The sequence below is a fragment of the Salvelinus namaycush genome, chromosome 16, assembly GCF_016432855.1.
Source record: "Salvelinus namaycush isolate Seneca chromosome 16, SaNama_1.0, whole genome shotgun sequence".
Lineage (NCBI taxonomy): Eukaryota > Metazoa > Chordata > Actinopteri > Salmoniformes > Salmonidae > Salvelinus > Salvelinus namaycush.
Window position 1 is genome coordinate 45,408,418 of NC_052322.1, and position 23,884 is coordinate 45,432,301.

At 41.5% G+C, this 23,884-nt stretch overlaps 1 protein-coding gene across 1 annotated transcript in view; it reads right to left on the reverse strand.

Annotated features, from left to right (window-relative positions):
- Positions 1-4,141: 4,141 nt before the first annotated feature.
- Positions 4,142-23,884, reverse strand: part of myt1b (myelin transcription factor 1b) — a 31,531-nt gene continuing 11,788 nt past the window's right edge. Inside the window, exons 9-22 of the mRNA XM_039011599.1 lie at positions 19,171-19,299; positions 17,494-17,708; positions 17,145-17,296; positions 13,644-13,889; positions 13,315-13,475; positions 12,994-13,056; positions 12,515-12,583; positions 12,185-12,247; positions 11,607-11,690; positions 5,559-5,780; positions 5,214-5,305; positions 4,847-4,950; positions 4,473-4,616; positions 4,142-4,282 (exon numbers count right to left, since the gene is read on the reverse strand). Of these exons, the coding sequence (XP_038867527.1) occupies positions 4,142-4,282; positions 4,473-4,616; positions 4,847-4,950; positions 5,214-5,305; positions 5,559-5,780; positions 11,607-11,690; positions 12,185-12,247; positions 12,515-12,583; positions 12,994-13,056; positions 13,315-13,475; positions 13,644-13,889; positions 17,145-17,296; positions 17,494-17,708; positions 19,171-19,299 (1,885 nt within the window). The remainder of the gene's footprint in view (positions 4,283-4,472; positions 4,617-4,846; positions 4,951-5,213; positions 5,306-5,558; positions 5,781-11,606; positions 11,691-12,184; positions 12,248-12,514; positions 12,584-12,993; positions 13,057-13,314; positions 13,476-13,643; positions 13,890-17,144; positions 17,297-17,493; positions 17,709-19,170; positions 19,300-23,884) is intronic.

Consider the following 23,884-nt stretch of genomic DNA (forward strand, 5'->3'; position numbering starts at 1 on the left):
TAATTACACTACCCATTATCACAGTGTCTTCTACTAGGCTACCTCATCATATTATCACAGGGTCTCCTACTAGGCTACCTCATCATATTATCACAAGGTCTCCTACTAGGCTACCTCATCATATTATCACAGTGTCTCCTACTAGGCTACCTCATCATATTATCACAGGGTCTCCCACTAGGCTACCTCATCATATTATCACAGGGTCTCCTACTAGGCTACCTCATCATATTATCACAGGGTCTCCCACTAGGCTACCTCATCATATTATCACAGGGTCTCCCACTAGGCTACCTCATCATATTATCACTGGGTCTCCCACTAGGCTACCTCTTCATATTATCACAGGGTCTCCTACTAGGCTACCTCATCATATTATCACAGGGTCTCCTACTAGGCTACCTCATCATATTATCACAGGGTCTCCCACTAGGCTACCTCATCATATTATCACAGGGTCTCCTACTAGGCTACCTCATCATATTATCACAGGCTCTCCCACTAGGCTACCTCATCATATTATCACTGGGTCTCCCACTAGGTTACCTCATCATATTATCACAGGGTCTCCCACTAGGCTACCTCATCATATTATCACAGGGTCTCCCACTAGGCTACCTCATCATATTATCACTGGGTCTCCCACTAGGCTACCTCATCATATTATCACAGGGTCTCCTACTAGGCTACCTCATCATATTATCACAGGGTCTCCCAATAGGCTACCTCATCATATTATCACAAGGTCTCCCACTAGGCTACCTCATCATATTATCACAGGGTCTCCCACTAGGCTACCTCATCATATTATCACTGGGTCTCCCACTAGGTTACCTCATCATATTATCACAGGCTCTCCCACTAGGCTACCTCATCATATTATCACAGGGTCTCCCACTAGGCTACCTCATCATATTATCACAGGGTCTCCCACTAGGCTACCTCATCATATTATCACAAGGTCTCCCACTAGGCTACCTCATCATATTATCACAGGGTCTCCCACTAGGCTACCTCATCATATTATCACAAGGTCTCCCACTAGGCTACCTCATCATATTATCACAGGGTCTCCCACTAGGCTACCTCATCATATTATCAAAGGGTCTCCTACTAGGCTACCTCATCATATTATCACAGGCTCTCCCACTAGGTTACCTCATCATATTATCACTGGGTCTCCCACTAGGTTACCTCATCATATTATCACAGGGTCTCCCACTAGGCTACCTCATCATATTATCACTGGGTCTCCCACTAGGCTACCTCATCATATTATCACTGGCTCTCCCACTAGGCTACCTCATCAAATTATCACAGGCTCTCCCACTAGGCTACTTCATCATATTATCACAGGCTCTCCCACTAGGCTACCTCATCATATTACCAAAGAATCTCCTACTAGTTGCAACAGATCACTCAGAGCAAGTACTACACTTTCCCTATTGGCTTTTTAACGTTGTGATCTGTGTTTGAGAGCTGACCTTATCACAACCTTATCACAACGACACAGTACTGCACAATATAGTGCCAATGTGACCACTATGAAGAGGCCTCTATGCATGAACTCACTCACAGGACACTTGAACAAAGAGCCAACCATTTAGTTAAGATTACAGACATTTCAGATTCACTACAACATACATTAGCATTTCAGATTCACTACAACATGCGTTAGCATTTTCACCATGTCTGGATCAAAGATAGAGAGAAATCCATAGAAAAGGAAACCTAAAAAGCCACAGTCATATCCGCCTCTATTCGTCACAACTCCCAGACAGGTGTAGTTCCTCTGATAGGCTAACAGAAGAGGAAAAGAGGCAACAATTACACTGGAAAAATATATGCATGTTTCTATTCATATAGCTTTTAAAATTCTATTTATACAGAATGTATATACAGTGTACTTATGGCCATCTTGGCAAAGAAACAAAGGCATCTGAAACAATCCCAACTCTCGTTCTGATGCCCTGGTCATGTCACGTGACTAGACATTGTACATTGCAGAATGCAAAGAATCAGGAAAGAAAGTGAGGGTTTTGTGGCACTTTGTGCATCAACAAATGAAATCTAAAATAAGGCTACATGGGCGTAGAAGTGGATCTGATATTAGTTGTCATTCTCCTTGATGGTTTAGTTTTTCCTTAAAGTGTTCTAGACCCAGACATCTAGTCTAGAACACACTGCAACAGAGCTCTAGAACACACTGGAACAGCTCTAGAACACACTGGAACAGAGCTCTAGAACACACTGGAACCGAGCTCTAGAACACACTGGAACAGAGCTCTAGAACACATTGGAACAGAGCTCTAGAACACACTGAAACAGAGCTCTATGGAGCTTCTGCCCAAGACATTTAGAGAAAAGAATAAACAGAGAAAAATATTTGATCAAAAGGCATTAAACACATTTCTGGTACATTAAAGATCTTTTGGGTTAGCCAGTGTTGGCCACTACAAAGCGCTCTGGGAAGAAACATTTTATCCTTCTACTTTCTTGGTCTTATTTTTCCTGACAAAACGCAAACAATTCCTTGCTGACACAAAGACAATCTGATACCAACAGAACAGTGACTGCTTTTGTTGGTTATTCTGCTTAGGAACAACTGCTGGTATATCTATGAAAGCAAATCAAACAATATTCTATTATTTTCTTTCGGGCCATGTTTTTTTCTTTATTTAAATATTAGCAATGGATTTTAAGACTACTAAGACTCAGCCATCACAGCACACACAGAAATGACTAAATAAATATACAACCATATGACAGTCAATTTCTTCAATATTAAATAAATAATAAATACCTACTTTCTTTTTAAGCCGTGGATTTTCTGAAGATATTTTATCATAACAGAAATAACAGAAATGAAAACAGTTTTATAAAATTATCAAAACTTTGTCAGTTATAAAATATCTGCACTTAAAAATGTAAAAAAAAATATTTAAAATAAAATAAGATATATAAAATAATTAAGTGTGAACAGTTATCTATATAGATTTTTAAATATTGATGTAGAAGACTCCCTGTTTTAAATCTTTATGGCCATGATAGACCAGCAGGGTTGCATTTTGTGTTTCACAAAACAATAAAATAAAGTTAATAAATAGATAACATTAAATAAATACAAGTAGTTTAACATAAAATGGCAATAAATTACAATTTTGAGCATTCACAAATGTTTTATAATTTATATAACAAGAATTATTGTACCACAAACTATTCATTGAAATGAAGTGAAATATCTATCTTCATAAAAACTATTGATATGACTAACTGGAATTGACCATTACTATTGTCATTCAGTTCAAAGAAAAAAAGCTGCATTTGCTGCTCTCATACACCAGTTGTTCCATTACAAATATAGTACAGGCTGTACTGTTGATTTTCAGAAGAGAAAAATTCCCCAGTGATTTGTGACTTCATCTTCATCTGAAGAGTTGTTCCGCTGAATTGAGACGTAGAGCCGTGTTGACATCTTGCTGCAGTAGTAACAACAATAAGTGCATGAACCATTGCTCAAGAAGACCTCAGAGTCCAGTGATTCTCCATTTGCTTCTCCTCAATAGGGGTTGCTGCAGCGCTCACAAGAACGCTCTCCTTATCCTGCCCCAGAGCAACCTTTCTTGAAGCCTTAGTGTCTTCCCTAGGACACAATGTTGGCGTTTTTTCGGCTTGGTTTTTGTTATTTCCTCAACGGGTTTCTTCACTTCACGTAGGCAAGTCAGACCCACTACTTCCATCTTTCTTTCTTTCTTCTCCAAATTGTTGCTGAACTAAAGCTTGAATTACAGTATACATTGGGACAGTCAACGAGACACCTCCAAAACAGGACAGACATGAAAACGACAAACATAAAACAAACAAACCCCCAGATATAGATTTTTTTTCATCAATTCAAACTGAAGGATTTGATTCCGTTCCACTTCCTCCTTCCGATCCCAGCAGCAGCATGTTTGGATTTTGGTCCTAGTTCAGTTTTTTCTTCTTTGCAGAATGCTCCCTGGGTTTAATTTAAGTTGTCGTTTATAAAACCTGAATGCCCTTTTTGTATTTGTATTCTCGGTAAATATACTGTGGTCTCTTGACTCCATCTCTCCTCTCCTTTTACATGTTTTCACTCTTTTTCCCTCGTTGGAGGTTTTTACACCTTGATGCTCTTCACAGCCTTGTTGATACTCTCCAGCAGCGCCTTGTTCTCTGGGTTCTGGAAGCACTCCTTGTTGGTGTACATGTCAGTCAGGGTGCTCAAGTAGCTGTTGAAATTATGCTCAGTGATTGGCTCCTGCTGTGATGCGAAAACAAGGAATTTCAGTTTGTATGTACAGTATATGTTTCTGTTAGTGTGTTTCTGTTTAGTGTGTTTCTGTCATCGTGTGTATTAGTTTGTGTTAGTGTGTGTATTAGTTTGTGTCTGCATGTTCAAGCCTCGGCCTCAGCTGTTTCTGTACTGTATGTAAGTGTATTTAACTCACCATGTGTGGGAGACGTATGTTGGCCAGGCTGCGGATCAGGGCGTGGCTGAGGCCAGATAGCTCCATGAAGAGAGCCTCGTTCTGCTCCTCAATCAGCTTGTTCTCCTCCTCAATGTTCTTCAGGTTCTTCTCCATGGATGAGATCTGCACCACAGCACAACAGTTATTTACACATTCTGTATAGACATTTACTTGAGCTCAGACATTTTGCAATGAACCACAATGTTAAACTGTTAGATATTGACTCAATAATGTGACACGTACGCAAACACACACACACACACACACACACACACACACACACACACACACACACACACACACACACACACACACACACACACACACACACACACACACACACACACACACACCTGTGTCTGCAGGTTCACCATGTCTGTCTCCATCTCGTTGTTGGTCTCGTTGAGCTCATTGATCTCCTTGTTGAGTTGCTTGATGTCTTCGTCATTATCCAGAACTACAGGATGGAAAGGGAGAGACGCATGATGTCACAAGAGAGAACAGGAAAACTGGGCCAACATCATAGTTTGATAAAAACGAAACGACGCAGCGCTCTCTCACCATTAAAAAAAACCTCATTATTTTATTAAACCAACTATTAAAAGCTCGAAAAGAACAATGACACAGATGGTAATGAACAAACATCCTAGTTTGAAATACTGTATTGACTAGACATTGACTGCCACATAAAGGTGTTCCCTATTTCCGTTGTGCTCTTACCGTCACTGGCCCGGAACCTGGTGCTCAGGTACTCCTCTCCAGGGAACTTGGCTTTCTTCTTGGCAAAGGAGGCTCTGGGACAGCCAGAGAGACTACAAAACAGGAGGAATAAAAATGGTCCATTTCATCAAGTTGAGTATTTGAAGCCATGAAATGAAACACAAAATGATACAGTTAGATTGATGATGCAACCAGGGGTAATAATCTGCTCTGTGTTCTGTGTTGTCATTGGTCTTTACCCGCGGTGTGTGAGGAAGCTGGCCTTTTGTTCTGTGTTTTGATTGGTCCTTACCTGCGGTGTGTGAGGAAGCTGGCCTTTTGTTCTGTGTTGTGAATGGTCCTTACCTGCGGTGTGTGAGAAAGCTGCCGTTGGCGTGTCCTGATCCATCGCAGTCGGGGGTGGGGCAGGTAGGGGCCTCTGTCTTGAAGGCCTTCCAGGAGAAAGGGTTACCGTTGAGCAGCCCCTCCTTCTGCCTGCGGGCAGCCAGCGGGCACCCATAGGCACTGCGATGTGTGGCATACTTCCCACTGATGTGACCCAGGCTGTCACAGCCAGGCACAGGGCATCTGTAGGGAAGAGAGAGAGCGACAGAGAGAGAGGGGTAACATTAGTATATCTATAGATATGTGACTTGTAGAGAGAGATGAGATGTAAAGCACAAAGTGTATGGTAAATATAATTATAACATAATTTCATATAAAAAATGAATGTGTAAGACTGCCATTACAGTAGCTGGCATCATTTCACTATGCAACACTATTTCACTATGTAACACTATTTCACTATGTAACACTATTTCACTATGTAACACTATTTCACTATGTGACACTATTTCACTATGTAACACTATTTCACTATGTAACACTATTTCACTATGTAACACTATTTCACTATGTGACACTATTTCACTATGCACCAATATTTCACTATGTAACACTATTTCACTATGTGACACTATTTCACTATGTAACACTATTTCACTATGTGACACTATTTCACTCTGTGACACTATTTCACTATGTAACACTATTTCACTATGTAACACTATGTAACACCATGTAACACTATTTCACTATGTAACACTATTTCACTATGTGACACTATTTCACTGTGTAACACTATTTCACTATGTGACACTATTTAACTATGTGACACTATTTCACTATGTGACACTATTTCACTATGTGACACTATTTCACTATGTAACACTATTTCACTATGTAACACTATTTCACTATGTGACACTATTTCACTCTGTGACACTATTTCACTATGTAACACTATTTCACTATGTAACACTATTTCACTATGTGACACTATTTCACTATGTAACACTATTTCACTATGTAACACTATTTCACTATGTGACACTATTTCACTATGTAACACTATTTCACTATGTAACACTATTTCACTATGTAACACTATTTCACTATGTGACACTATTTCACTCTGTGACACTATTTCACTATGTAACACTATTTCACTATGTAACACTATTTCACTATGTGACACTATTTCACTATGTAACACTATTTCACTATGTAACACTATTTCACTATGTGACACTATTTCACTATGTAACACTATTTCACTATGTAACACTATTTCACTATGTAACACTATTTCACTATGTGACACTATTTCACTATGTAACACTATTTCACTATGTGACACTATTTCACTATATAACACTATGTAACACTATGTAACACTATTTCACTATGTGACACTATTTCACTATGTAACACTATTTCACTATGTAACACTATTTCACTATATAACACTATGTAACACTATGTAACACTATTTCACTATGTGACACTATTTCACTATGTAACACTATTTCACTTTGTAACACTATTTCACTATATAACACTATGTAACACTATGTAACACTATTTCACTATGTGACACTATTTCACTATGTGACACTATTTCACTATGTAACACTCTTTCACTATGTAACACTATTTCACTATGTAACACTATTTCACTATGTAACACTATTTCACTATGTAACACTATTTCACTATGTGACACTATTTCACTATGCACCACTATTTCACTATGTAACACTATTTCACTATGTAACACTATTTCACTATGTAACACTATTTCACTATGTAACACTATTTCACTATGTAACACTATTTCACTATGTAACACTATTTCACTATGTGACACTATTTCACTATGCAACACTATTTCACTATGTAACACTATTTCACTATGTAACACTATTTCACTATGTGACACTATTTCACTATGCAACACTATTTCACTATGTAACACTATTTCACTATGTGACACTATTTCACTATGTAACACTATTTCACTATGTAACACTATGTAACACTATTTCACTATGTGACACTATTTCACTATGTAACACTATTTCACTATGTGACACTATTTCACTATGTAACACTATTTCACTATGTAACACTATTTCACTATGTAACACTATTTCACTATGTAACACTATTTCACTATGTGACACTATTTCACTATGCAACACTATTTCACTATGTAACACTATTTCACTATGTGACACTATTTCACTATGTAACACTATTTCACTCTGTGACACTATTTCACTATGTAACACTATTTCACTCTGTGACACTATTTAACTATGTAACACTATTTCACTATGTGACACTATGTAACACTATTTCACTATGTGACACTATTTCACTATGCAACACTATTTCACTATGCAACACTATTTCACTATGTAACACTATTTCACTATGTAACACTATTTCACTATGTAACACTATGTAACACTATTTCACTATGTGACACTATTTCACTATATAACACTATGTAACACTATGTAACACTATTTCACTATGTAACACTATTTCACTATGTAACACTATTTCACTATGCAACACTATTTCACTATGCAACACTATTTCACTATGTAACACTATTTCACTATGTAACACTATTTCACTATGTAACACTATTTCACTATGCAACACTATTTCACTATGTAACACTATTTCACTATGTAACACTATTTCACTATATAACACTATTTCACTATGCAACACTATTTCACTATGCAACACTATTTCACTATGCAACACTATTTCACTATGTAACACTATTTCACTATGTAACACTATTTCACTATGCAACACTATTTCACTATGCAACACTATTTCACTATGCAACACTATTTCACTATGTAACACTATTTCACTATGCAACACTATTTCACTATGTGACACTATTTCACTATGCAACACTATTTCACTATGTAACACTATTTCACTATGTGACACTATTTCACTATGTGACACTATTTCACTATGCACCACTATTTCACTCTGTGACACTATTTCACTATGTAACACTATTTCACTATGTGACACTATTTCACTATGTGACACTATTTCACTATGTGACACTATTTCACTATGTAACACTATTTCACTATGTGACACTATTTCACTATGCAACACTATTTCACTCTGTGACACTATTTCACTATGTAACACTATTTCACTATGTGACACTATGTAACACTATTTCACTATGTGACACTATTTCACTATGCAACACTATTTCACTATGTAACACTATTTCACTATGTGACACTATTTCACTATGTAACACTATTTCACTATGTAACACTATGTAACACTATTTCACTATGTGACACAATTTCACTATGTAACACTATTTCACTATGTGACACTATTTCACTATGTAACACTATTTCACTATGTAACACTATTTCACTATGTAACACTATTTCACTATGTAACACTATTTCACTATGTGACACTATTTCACTATGCAACACTATTTCACTATGCAACACTATTTCACTATGTAACACTATTTCACTATGTAACACTATTTCACTATGTAACACTATTTCACTATGTGACACTATTTCACTATGTGACACTATTTCACTATGTAACACTATGTAACACTATTTCACTATGTGACACTATTTCACTATGTAACACTATTTCACTATGTGACACTATTTCACTATGTAACACTATGTAACACTATTTCACTATGTAACACTATTTCACTATGTGACCCTATTTCACTATGTAACACTATGTAACACTATTTCACTATGTGACACTATTTCACTATGTGACACTATTTCACTATGTGACACTATTTCACTATGTGACACTATTTCACTATGTAACACTCTTTCACTATGTAACACTATTTCACTATGTAACACTATGTAACACTATTTCACTATGTGACACTATTTCACTATATAACACTATGTAACACTATTTCACTATGTAACACTATTTCACTATGTAACACTATTTCACTATGTAACACTATTTCACTATGTAACACTATGTAACACTATTTCACTATGTAACACTATTTCACTATATAACACTATGTAACACTATGTAACACTATTTCACTATGTAACACTATTTCACTATATAACACTATGTAACACTATGTAACACTATTTCACTATGTAACACTATTTCACTATGTAACACTATTTCACTATTTAACACTATTTCACTATGTAACACTATTTCACTATGTGACACTATTTCACTATATAACACTATGTAACACTATTTCACTATGTGACACTATTTCACTATGTAACACTATTTCACTATGTAACACTATTTCACTATGTGACACTATTTCACTATGTAACACTATTTCACTATGTAACACTATTTCACTATGTAACACTCTTTCACTATGTAACACTATTTCACTATGTAACACTATGTAACACAATGTAACACTATTTCACTATGTAACACTATTTCACTATGTAACACTATGCAACACTATTTCACTGTGTAACACTATGCAACACTATTTCACTATGTAACACTATGCAACACTATTTCACTATGTAACACTATGTAACACTATTTCACTATGTAACACTATGTAACACTATTTCACTATGTGACACTATTTCACTATGCAACACTATTTCACTATGTAACACTATGTAACACTATTTCACTATGTAACACTATTTCACTATGTGACACTATTTCACTATGTAACACTATTTCACTATGTGACACTATTTCACTATGTAACACTATGTAACACTATTTCACTATGTAACACTATTTCACTATGTAACACTATTTCACTATGTAACACTATGTAACACTATGTAACACTATTTCACTATGTAACACTATTTCACTATGTAACACTATTTCACTATGTAACACTATTTCACTATGTAACACTATTTCACTATGTAACACTATTTCACTATGTAACACTATGTAACACTATGTAACACTATGTAACACTATTTCACTATGTAACACTATGCAACACTATTTCACTATGTAACACAATGTAACACTATTTCACTATGTAACACAATGTAACACTATTTCACTATGTAACACTATTTCACTATGTAACACTATGTAACACTATTTCACTATGTGACACTATTTCACTATGTAACACTATTTCACTATGTAACACTATTTCACTATGTGACACTATTTCACTATGTAACACTATGTAACACTATTTCACTATGTGACACTATTTCACTATGTAACACTATTTCACTATGTAACACTATGTAACACAATGTAACACTATTTCACTGTGTAACACTATGTAACACTATTTCACTATGTAACACTATGTAACACAATGTAACACTATTTCACTATGTAACACTATGCACCTATGTAACACTATTTCACTATGTAACACTATTTCACTATGTAACACTATTTCACTATGTAACACAATGTAACACTATTTCACTATGTGACACTATTTCACTATGTAACACTATTTCACTATGTGACACTATTTCACTATGTAACACTATTTCACTATGTGACACTATGTAACACTATGTAACACTATTTCACTATGTAACACTATTCCACTGTGAGGCCAAAAACCTGCCCGACTAAAAACAAAGTGTTACTTCATCGCCGTAGGTTTAATATTATTGGTACCCCGCTATAGGTACTCTGCCTGTTGCCTGGCATCATGTTGTGGGAGCATAACCAAGCAAGCACATTCAACGAACACAGACACCAAGGTCTTTTATTAGCTGTCGTCAGTTGAAAAGAGACAATTTCAGAGAAATGTTAATGTAATATTTTTTGAGACATGATCTACACTGCAATACTCTACGATGAACTATGAGTCAGCACAGGCAGCGTAGTGCGTCTCAGGCTGGTCTGGGTGTGGTCCTGTTGTGATGATGTCATCTCTAGGAGACAGACTGGGGACAGGTCATCCTGCCTCTGCACGGAGGTCAGGGTGACTGCCTTTACTATTTTGGATGTGACTTTTACCGTATATCTTAATTGGAAGAAAAAAGGGCCGTGGCTTTCTTTAGTGGTACGAACTTTAAGAGCTCGGAGTCCTCCTTGTCGTCCTTGGTGGGAGATGTTTTTAATCCACCTTTCTTGGCACGGGGGCACCCAGACAAACTGAAAACAGAAAGTATGAAGCCGATAAAAAAAGGGTGGAAAAACACCTTGAACAATCGTCTGTTATGGTGGTGACGTTACTGTTTGAAAAGGGATGGAACATTATATGGAAGCATCGTATTTTTTTAATTCTAATTGCCCGAAAGAAAGTGAAACATTTTAAATTAAAATAAAAGAAACCAAAACCGCTATTATAAATAGTAAATCCAACAAAGTAGTAAAACCAAACTAAAAGGATAAGCATATCAAAAATAGATAAAACTTGATTTTCACAATTGCGGATGAGTGTGTGAGTGTATGAGTCCTGCCTGAAACTACCATGATCTCTTTCTAAGCTTCACTGGCCTCGTGTGTCTGTGTGTGTGAGGAGGAGGAGCGAGGGAGAGGGAGAGGGAGAGGGATAGAGAAGGTCGTTTTCGACTGTCTCCCATACAAGATGGAAAGTAGGTAGGGCTGGTGGACGTAGGTTGGTAGTTCACTGATGAGCTCTGTACCTTCTGTGGGAGGCGTAGTTTCCAGTGTTATGTCCTGAACCATCACATCCTGGAGTGGGGCACCTGGGAAATCAAGGGGAATGGGTTAAATGTAAGCACACCGACAAATAGAACCATCACATTTGCCCCATAGCAACTGATGGGTGTGAGCGTGTAGGAGTTCTGGTTTGTCAGCGGAGCTGGGGGCAGGAGATTTACCAGGGCAGACGCAGTAACAGTGATGTTAGCAGTCCCAGTAAAAACAGCAGAAATAGAAGTACATAGAATTGATCATTTTAGCATACAGTAGTGACAGAACCAAGGAGAAAGCCCAGTGGAAGACAGACATACTTGAGTTCAGCAGAGTGGGTCGCCATGAGGGACCGAAGACTCTTATCAGCAAGAGGACACCCAGACAGACTGAAGGGAGAGAGAGGAGAGAGAAAGAGAAGAGAGAGAGAAAGAGAAGAGAGAGGGAGAAAGAGAAGAGAGAGAGAGAGAAAGATAAGAGAGAAAGAGGAAGAGAAGAGAGAAAGAGGAAGAGAAGAGAGAGGGAGAGAGGAAGAGAGAGAGAGAGAGAAAGAGAAGAGAGAGAGAAAGAGCAGAGAGAGAGAAAGAGAAAGTGAGGGAGGAAAATAATCAAAGAGGAAATATAGTTTAAAGTTATTGGGAAAGTCTTTGGAAATAGAAAACAGCCAGCAAGGAAAACATTCTATTATTGACGCAATCTTAATGTAAATTGTTATATAAGTTAGCTGCCATGTTTCTTGTATACGGTGTGACTACATCATTGGCTCAGGGCTTGTGCTATATAGAGGGGCATACCATACCTGCGATGGGATGCATAGTTTCCAGTGATGTGGCCACTGCCGTCACAGCCAGGAGTGGGGCACCTGGAGACAGACGGAGAGAAGAGGAGAGGAGAGGAGAGGAGAGGCGAGGAGAGGAGAGGAGAGGAGAGGAGAGGAGAGGAGAGGAGAGGAGAGGAGAGGAGAGGAGAGGAGAGGAGAGGAGAGGAGAGGACGGTGAACGACAGTATCTCAGGGGAAAGGGGATCAGAAAATCAGAGAGAGAGAGTGACGTGGTGGACTTATTAAAGGATGCTTTGTATAGCCGTTCCTGCAGGGAGAATAGACAGACCATTGACTTACAGGAGCACATCTTTCTTGCAATCCTTTGGCTGTTGGAACTGGACCTTGAAGTTTGGGGTGGTGACCTCTCCAGGGTACTTCCGCTCCTCGGGGTAGTCCTGCATCAGGTCCATGTCCTCAGGGTCGGACGAGGCAAATGACCGCGCTGTGTGGTGCTCCATCTGTGCAATCAAATGGAATCAAGAAGAGTGGAAAACACAACCGAATCCTTTAGTACATTTTAAATTGTTGGTTACGCATGAGTGTACACATGGCAACGAGCCTCCATGATCATAATGAGGAGAAGAGACAAGGACAGATGAAGGAGAAGAAGAAGGTAGAGGACAGACCTCCTCTGTATCCTCCTCCCGTTGGCGGTTGGGTTTGGTGTAGTCCAGAGGCTCCTCCCAGTGTTCCTGTTTGTAGGCGTGGCCCGTGTGGGGCGAGGTCATGCCACTGTTGCCTCCGTGGTGCAGGGAGGAAGAGGAAGAGGAGGGGTCCGGGGAACATACCCCAGGGCTGGTGCCCTCACGTTTGACGGGCTTCTTCATGCTCAGGTCAAGAGTCCCATTCTCGTCCACCTCGATGTCCATGCTCTGCACAGGGCAATTATGGTAATGCTGACAATCACAATAACATTACATTGTTTCATGTGATACACACCACAATGTATCACGACAAGTCTATCCCCAGCGCCTGTTATCTTAATGCCCCACCTGTCTCTCTTAAACATGTTTGAATGGACATACATTGCCAACCGCGCTGGTCAGGCTCCATTTGTATTGTCAGATCTATAAGACCGGGGAAACAGAACCTCTCTTTAGTATCTGAAATGGTATTCATATTGGCTGTAGAGGAGGCAGAGAAATCAAAGAGTTACACGCCGCAGCATGTTGGCTGTGGGGAGCAAGAAAAAAAATGGGCCCTGGTCCCAGAACGGTCCCTGGCTGACTAGCACTGCTACTGAGCTACTATGGCCATTAATCTTCCCTTTCTATCGCCCAACACCATGTCAGGAAATCAAAAAAGTATGAAACAGTCACTCTCCCCCACCAAGGCAAAAAGCTTTTAAAAAAACACAATATGGGGGAGAGTGCTGCTCCAATCACATCTCCTGTGCACAGAGAGACAGAGGGAGGAAGGGAGGGAGGAAGGGAGGGAAGAAGGGAGGGAGAAACAGAGAGATTCGGCCGGCAGATAATGAAAACAGACTACCTGGTGGAGGGTAATCCAGGGAACTGGCAGCCAAATTCAATAACAACATGAAAAGGATGAAGGGATAGAAAAAAATAAAGATAGGTGATGCAACTATACCTCAACACCATCCTCTTCCTGTTAATGAACGCCACCTGATGTTACGTTCTATTTGGTTGGCAGTTAGGGAGCTCTAGGAGTCTAGGTGGTAACTTGGCAGTTAGGGAGCTCTAGGAGTCTAGGGGGTAGCTTGACAGTTAGGGAGCTCTAGGAGTCTAGGGGGTAGCTTGGCAGTTAGGGAGCTCTAGGAGTCTAGGGGGTAGCTTGGCAGTTAGGGAGCTCTAGGAGTCTAGGGGGTAACTTGACAGTTAGGGAGCTCTAGGAGTCTAGGGGGTAACTTGGCAGAGGGTGAGCTCTTGGAGTCTAGGGGGTAACTTGACAGTGGGTGAGCTCTAGGAGTCTAGGGGGTAACTTGGCAGTTAGGGAGCTCTAGGAGTCTAGGGGGTAGCTTGACAATTAGGGAGCTCTAGGAGTCTAGGGGGTAACTTGACAGTTAGGGAGCTCTAGGAGTCTAGGGGGTAGCTTGACAGTGGGTGAGCTCTAGGAGTCTAGGGGGTAGCTTGGCAGAGGGTGAGCTCTAGGAGTCTAGGGGGTAACTTGGCAGTTAGGGAGCTCTAGGAGTCTAGGGGGTAGCTTGGCAGTTAGGGAGCTCTAGGAGTCTAGGGGGTAGCTTGACAGAGGGGGAGCTCTAGGAGTCTAGGTGGTAGCTTGACAGTGGGTGAGCTCTTGGAGTCTAGGGGGTAGCTTGACAGTTAGGGAGCTCTAGGAGTCTAGGGGGTAGCTTGACAGTTAGGGAGCTCTAGGAGTCTAGGGGGTAGCTTGACAGTTAGGGAGCTCTAGGAGTCTAGGGGGTAACTTGGCAGTAGGTGAGCTCTAGGAGTCTAGGGGGTAACTTGGCAGAGGGTGAGCTCTAGGAGTCTAGGGGGTAGCTTGGCAGTAGGTGAGCTCTAGGAGTCTAGGGGGTAACTTGGCAGAGGGTGAGCTCTAGGAGTTTAGGGGTAACTTGGCAGAGGGTGAGCTCTAGGAGTCTAGGGGGTAGCTTGGCAGTTGCTGAGCTCTAGGAGTCTAGGGGGTAACTTGGCAGAGGGTGAGCTCTAGGAGTTTAGGGGGTAGCTTGGCAGAGGGTGAGCTCTAGGAGTCTAGGGGGTAGCTTGGCAGTTGCTGAGCTCTAGGAGTCTAGGGGGTAACTTGGCAGTAGGTGAGCTCTAGGAGTCTAGGGGGTAGCTTGGCAGACAGTGAGCTCTAGGAGTCTAGGGGGTAGCTTGGCAGTAGGTGAGATCTAGGAGTCTAGGGGGTAACTTGGCAGTAGGTGAGCTCTAGGAGTCTAGGGGGTAACTTGGCAGTAGGTGAGATCTAGGAGTCTAGGGGGTAACTTGGCAGTAGGTGAGATCTAGGAGTCTAGGGGGTAACTTGGCAGTAGGTGAGCTCTAGGAGTCTAGGGGGTAACTTGGCAGTAGGTGAGATCTAGGAGTCTAGGGGGTAACTTGGCAGTAGGTGAGATCTAGGAGTCTAGGGGATAACTTGGCAGTAGGTGAGCTCTAGGAGTCTAGGGGGTAACTTGGCAGTAGGTGAGATCTAGGAGTCTAGGGGGTAACTTGGCAGTAGGTGAGATCTAGGAGTCTAGGGGGTAGCTTGGCAGTAGGTGAGATCTAGGAGTCTAGGGGGTAACTTGGCAGTAGGTGAGATCTAGGAGTCTAGGGGGTAGCTTGGCAGTGGGTGAGCTCTAGGAGTCTAGGGGGTAACTTGACAGTAGGTGAGCTCTAGGAGTCTAGGGGGTAACTTGGCAGTAGGTGAGCTCTAGGAGTCTAGGGGGTAACTTGACAGTAGGTGAGCTCTAGGAGTCTAGGGGGTAACTTGGCAGTGGGTGAGCTCTAGGAGTCTGGGGGGTAACTTGACAGTAGGTGAGCTCTAGGAGTCTAGGGCGTAACTTGGCAGTAGGTGAGCTCTAGGAGTCTAGGGGGTAGCTTGGCAGTTAGGGAGCTCTAGGAGTCTAGGGGGTAACTTGACAGTAGGTGAGCTCTAGGAGTATAGTGGGTAACTTGGCAGTAGGTGAGATCTAGGAGTTTAGAGGGGTAACTTGGCAGTTGCTGAGCTCTAGGAATCTATGGCAGTAACTTGGCAGTTGCTGAGCTCTAGGAGTCTAGGGGGTAGCTTGGCAGTAGGTGAGCTCTAGGAGTCTAGAAAGTAACTTGGCAGAGAGTGAGCTCTATGAATCTAGGAGTAACTTGGCAGTAGGTGAGCTCTAGGAGTCTAGTGGGTAACTTGGCAGTAGGTGAGCTCTAGGAGTCTAGGGGGTAACTTGGCAGTTAGGGAGCTCTAGGAGTCTAGAAAGTAACTTGGCAGAGAGTGAGCTCTATGAATCTAGGAGTAACTTGGCAGTAGGTGAGCTCTAGGAGTCTAGTGGGTAACTTGGCAGTAGGTGAGCTCAAGGAGTTTAGAGGTTAACTTGGCATTAGGTGAGCTCAAGGAGTTTAGAGGTTAACTTGGCAGATGGTGAGCTTCTTGGAGTCTAATGGGTAACTTGTGGACACAATCAGGACAAAGAACACATGTTAGCAGCAGGTATAAACAGAGCTAAAGATAGGGGGCTTGCCTACCTTGCTAGCCAGGTCCTGGTGCTTGGTGCTCAGGTTCTCAGGCCTCTCCCAGCAGCGCGTGGACAGGTTTAGGATAGCGGTGGCAGCCATGTGGGCTGCCTGGGCTTCATGGGAGTAGTCGTAGGCAGAAGAGGAGGCAGTCTTTCCAAAACCTCCATGCAGGCTGAGGCTGGGAGAAGAAGACTTGGGGGACGAGAGTTTAGCTGAGGGAGCAGAAAAAATAAAAACAGAGATATTAGCTATATAATCGTGTCCTGTTGTGTGTCTGTATTTGTGTCTGTATGTCTGGGGGGGGGGGGTGTATGTGTGGGCTAAAGATATATACGGCTATAGGACAACGTTTGCTTACATTTGAAGGCTTTGGGTGAGGCTTCGCTGGTCGGTATCTTTGGAGCAAGCATGCGTTTCCCAAACACCTGACAGTCGAAGCTTGCATAATCAAAGGAGACCTTGGAGTACTTCTCCAGCTCCTTGGCCAGGTTGGCACGAGGTGTGGCAGGCAACATATTGGGCCTGTACTGCCCATAGTGAGGTACTTCCAGCTGCTTCACAAAGCACATGGGCCTGGAGGGGAGAGAGAGAGAGAGAGAGAGAGAGAAAAAGAGAGAGAGACAAAGAGAGAGAGAGAGAGAGAGTGAGAAAGAGAGAGACATAGAGAGAGAGACAAAGAGAGAGAGAGGGAGAGAGAGTGAGAGAGAGAGAGAGAGAGAGAGAGAGAGCGAAAAGAAGAGAGCGAGAGAGAGACAGTGGGTGAGAGAGAGAGAAAGGGGGTGTGTGTGAGAGAGAGGAACAGTCTGCTTGGAAGGCTAGGGGCAGGATTAAAAGCTCTCTTATCAGCAGAGGGCACATTTGCATATTGTAGAGCATGGAATTGATTAGCTTTAAACCCTCTCGTTTTCCTGGAGTGCCAGGGCTTTTGTCAGACCTGTTGGGGTTAAATCCACTGACACACGCAAATGGTCCTGTGAGGGGAGAGTGTAGTCCAGTGATTTCCCTCTCCTTATCACAGAGTATAGTACCCCATCCCTCACTGCTCCTACCATGTACAATCCCATATCCCTGGTCACAGACAGTAGCCTGGAATGGCTGTGACACCATGGTTCAAACAACATGCTCTCTCGCATGGCTCACGGACCGTCTGGGAGGAAATGGCTTCTGTCATGTTCACAGACAGACAGTGTTGAACAGAGCTGTGTGCTTTCTGCCATTGAGCACTGGGATAACCTTTCTCTTTATTTAACGTGTATACCATTATAACAATGATATCATGTGGAATATTTAGCCAGCTCTGGTGTGTTTTCTACACACGGCAAAGGCCAGCTCATTTGAATGACAATGGAGAAAAAACAAGGCTAGCTTTATTATGTTTTAATACTTGGGCACTTTGTCGGACCACAGACGAGGTTCCTCAAGGAAGGCAATTATTTTCCCTTATCCTCACAATACCCTCTAACTCGCATAATTAGCTTATCGGGTGGCATTATTAATTAAAATACCAAGAAATGAGGATGTACTTAGCATAATACCTCTGTCTAGTCGTTAACTGTAATTATCATTCTTTTGAGCGTGATGAGGGTGAATAGAGAGAACAGGATGTTGAGGTGACGTGACAAAAACATCACTGCATTAGTGCTGATTAAAACTGGGATCTGGGATGTCCTGATTGACACATCATACAAGGGCTCAGCCTCCCGAGCAGTCGACAACAATCACGAGCGGTGCTGCTCAGTCACTGCAAGGTCACAGGGTTGGGCTCAAATCCAATTTAATTTGAAATTCCAATTAAATTCTTGAATTCACTCATGAAGTGGAGAATTTATGTTGAATTCAATTGGGATTTCAACAATCTTCAAGTTAGAATTGGAATTAGGCTCTTTGGATTTCCTGGATTTGCATTAAATCGTTTCTCAACTTGTATTTCTTTATTTCCTGTAGATAGATAGATAGATAGAGAGAGAGAGAGAGAGAGAGAGAGAGAGAGAGAGAGAGAGAGAGAGGTGTGACCAATCACAGGGCAGTTCCTTACCTCAAAACTCTGTCATTGTTGTTGGGACTTTCTTTGAGATGCTCTCTGATTGGCTGGGAGAGATGCTGCTTGTCAAGGTTGTGGCTCTTGGACAGCTTCTCTGTGGCTGCGATGGGGCATCCTGACAAACTGGGACATCCAATAAGAGGAGAGAGTGAATACTGGGGAGGAGTCAGGGTACTGTACAGTACATCTACATCAAACTGATCCAGAGGGACATACAGAACATGCAGTCACATAGATAAACATATAATGACACACACACACACACACACACACACACACACACACACACACACACACACACACACACACACACACACACACACACACACACACACACACACACACACATTTACATACAAACACACAAACATGCACACACACACACACACATACACACACATACATACAAACACACACACACATACACACACACACACATTTACATACAAACACACAAACACACAAACACGCACATACATACACACACATACACACACACACACACACACACACACACACACATACATACAAACACACACACACACATGCACACACATACATACACACACACACACATACAAACATATACACATACATTGCCTTGCAAAAGTATTCACCCCCCTTGGCGATTTTCCTTCAAATTGGTGAAGTGAAATGAAAAAAAAACTTGTTTAAAAAAATTATTAAAAATAAAAAACGGAAAAGTGGTGAGTGCAAATGTATTCACCCCTTTGCTATGAAGCCCCTAAATAAGATCTGGTGCAAACAATTACCTTCAGAAGTCACATAATTAGTTAAATATAGTCCACCTGTGTGCTATCTAAGTGTCACATGATCTCAGTATATATACACCTGTTGTGAAAGGCCCCAGAGTCTGCAACACCACTAAGCAAGGAGCACCACCAAGCAAGCAGCACTATGAAGACCAAGGAGCTCTCCAAACAGGTCAGGGACAAAGTTGTGGAGAAGTACAAATCAGGGTTGGGTTATAAAAAAATATCAGAAACTTTGAACATCCCATGGATCACCATTAAATCCATTATTGAAAAATGGAAAGAATATGGCACCACAACAAACTGGTCAAGAGAGGGCCGCCCACCAAAACTCACAGACCAGGCAAGGAGGGCATTAATCAGAGAGGAAACAAAGAGACCAAAGATAACCCTGAAGGAGTTGCAAAGCTCCACAGCGGAGATTGGAGTATCTGTCCATAGGACCACTTTAAGCCGTACACTCCACAGAGCTGGGGTTTAAGGAAGAGTGGCCAGAAGAAAATAAGCAAACATGTTTGGTGTTCGCCAAAAGGCATGTGGGAGACTCCCCAAACATATGGAAGAAGGTACTCTGGTCAGATGAGACTATAATTGAGCTTTTTGGCCATCAAGGAAAACGCTATGTCTGGCGCAAACCCAACATCTCTCATCATCCCGAAAACACCATCCCCACAGAGAAGCATGGTGGTGGCAGCATCATGCTGTGGGGATGTTATTCATCGGCAGGGACTGGGAAACTTGTCAGAAATTAAGGAATGATGGATGGCGCTAAATACAGGGAAATTACTGAGGGAAACCTGTTTCAGTCTTCCAGAGATTTGAGACTGGGATGGAGGTTCACCTTCCAGCAGGACAATGACCCGAAGCATACTGCTAAAGCAACACTCGAGTGGTTTAAGGGGAAACAGTTAAATGTCTTGTAATGGCCTAGTCAAAGCCCAGACCTCAATCCAACTGAGAATCTGTGGTATGACTTAAAACTTCTTATGGCTGCAAGGGGCAGTATTGAGTAGCCAGTTAAATCGTGCCCATTTCAAACGGCCTCGTACTCAATTCTTGCTCGTACAATATGCATATTATTATTACTATTGGATAGAAAACACTCTCTAGTTTCTAAAACCGTTTGAATTATTTCTCTGAGTGAAACAGAACTCATTCTGCAGCACATTTCCTGACCAGGAAGTGGAATGTCAGAAATCGATGCTCTGTTCAACTTCCTGCCTATACATGGGCATGACACGTAAGAGTCTACGTACACTTCATACACCTTCCCCTGGTTGTCAAGAGGCGGTGAGAGAAGACTTTCGTGTTTATCTTGGTCTGAGGTGGAATTAAAGCTCTTTGTATGACGTGACCGTCCATTTCCTGTTTCTGGAGCGCGCGAAAGGGGACATGGATTTGCCTTCTGTTTAGCTGTCGTTATGGACGACTAACATCTCCGGTTTAGATTTTATTTGATACATGTGACCATATCATCGTAAAGTATGTTTTTTCAATATAGTTTAATCAGATTATTGAAATTTTTTCGGGAGTTTTGCCGTGTTCCGTTCTCTGACTTTGTTGACGTTGGAGAGATCCGTGCCACTTGGCAAGTGCCCATGCTAAATCAAGAGGGAAATTTGCCGTTCCAGATCCAAACAACGACTGTTCTGGACAAAGGACACCTTGTCCAACATTCTGACGGAAGATCACCAAAAGTAAGAAACATTTTATGATGCTATTTCTAATATCTGTCGTGCATGTGAACTGGTCGTGGGCGCCCAAGTGTTTCTGGCTATTGTGGCTACGCTAATATAACGCTATATTGTGTTTTCGCTGTAAAACACTTGATAAATCGGAAATATTGTCTGGAATCACAAGATGCCTGTCTTTCAATTGCTGTACACTATGTATTTTTCAGAAATGTTTTATGATGAGTAATTAGGTATTTGACGTTGGTGTCTGTAAATATTATGGCTGCTTTCGGTGCAATTTCTGATTGTAGCTGAAATGTAAACTATGATTTATACCTGAAATATGCAAATTTTTCGAACAAAACATATGCTATACAATAAATATGTTATCAGACTGTCATCTGATGAAGTTGTTTCTTGGTTAGTGGCTATTTATATCTTTATTTGGTCGAATTTGTGATAGCTACTGATGGAGTAAAAAACTGATGGAGTAAGAAAAGTGGTGTCTTTTGCTAACGTGGTTAGCTAATAGATTTACATATTGTGTCTTCCCTGTAAAACATTTTAAAAATCGGACATGTTGGCTGGATTCACAAGATGTGTACCTTTCATATGCTGTATTGGACTTGTTAATGTGTGAAAGTTACATATTTAAAAAAAATATCTTTTGAATTTCGCACCCTGCACTTGAGCTGGATGTTGTCATAAGTGTACCGGTGTCGGGCTGCACCCCAAACAGGTTAAAGATTGCTGTACACCAGTGGAACCCATCCAACTTGAAGGAGCTGGAGCAGTTTTGCCTTGAAGAATGGGCAAAAATCCCAGTGGCTAGATGTGCCAAGCTTATAGAGACATACCCCAAGAGACTTTCAGCTGTAATTGCTGCAAAAGGTGGCTGTACAAAGTATTGACTTTGGGGGGGTGAATAGTTATGCACGCTCAATATCATTTCTTGTTTGCGTCACATTAAAAAACATTTTGCAACTTTAAAGTGGTAGGCATGTTGTGTAAATCAAATGATACAAACCCCCCCAAAAATCAAATTTAATTCCAGGTTGTAAGGCAACAAAATAGGAAAATGCCAAGAGGGGTGAATACTTTCGCAAGCCACTGTATACGGTGCATTCGAAAAGTATTCATACCCCTTGACTTTTTCCACATTTTGTTACGTTACAGCCTTTTTCTAAAATTATTATTTTTTAATTCCCCCTCATCAATCTACACACATATCCTATAATGACGAAACAAAAACAGGTTTTTAGACATTTTTGCAAATTTGTTAAATATAAAAATATACATAAGCATTCAGACCATTTACTCAGTACTTTGTTGAAGCACCTTTGACAGCGATTACAGCCTCAAGTCTTATTGGGTATGACGCTACAAGCTTGGCACACCTGTATTTGGGGAGTTTCTCCCATTTTTCTCTGCAGATTCTCTCAAGCTCTGTCAGGTTGAATGGGAGCATCGCTGTACAGTTATTTTTACATTTCTCAAGAGATGTTAGATCGGGTTCAAGTCCAAGCTCTGGCTGGGCGACTCAAGGGCATTCAGAGAATTGTCCCGAAGCCACTCCTGCAATGTCTTGGCTGTGTTCTTAGGGTCGTTGTCCTGTTGGAAGGTGAACATTCGCCCCAGTCCGAGGTCCTGAGCGCTCTGGAGCAGGTTTTCATCAAGGATTTCTCTGTACTTTGCTCTGTTCATTTTTCCCTTGATCCTGACTAGTCTCCCAGTCCCTACCGCTGAAAAACATCCCCACAGCATGATGCTGCCACCACCATGCTTCACCGTAGGGATGGTGCCAGGTTTCCTCCAGATGTGACGCTTGGCATTCAGACCAAAGAGTTCAATCTTGGTTTCATCAGACCAGAGAATCTTGTTTCTCCAAGTGGGCTGTCATGTGCCTTTCACTGAGGACTGGCTTCCATCTGGCCACTCTACCATAAAGGCCTGAATGGTGGAGTGCTGAAAAGATGGTTGTACTTCTGGAAGGTTCTCCCATCTCCACAGAGGAACTCTAGAGCTCTGTCAGAGTGACCATCGGGTTCTTGGTCACCTCCCTGACCAAGGCCCTTCACCCCCGATTGCTCAGTTTGGCCAGGCGGCCAACTATAGGAGAAGTCTTGGTGGTTCTAAACACACACACACACACACACACACTCACGCACGCGCGCACGCATGCACACACACACACACACACACACACACACACACACACACACACACACACACACACACACACACACACACACACACACACAC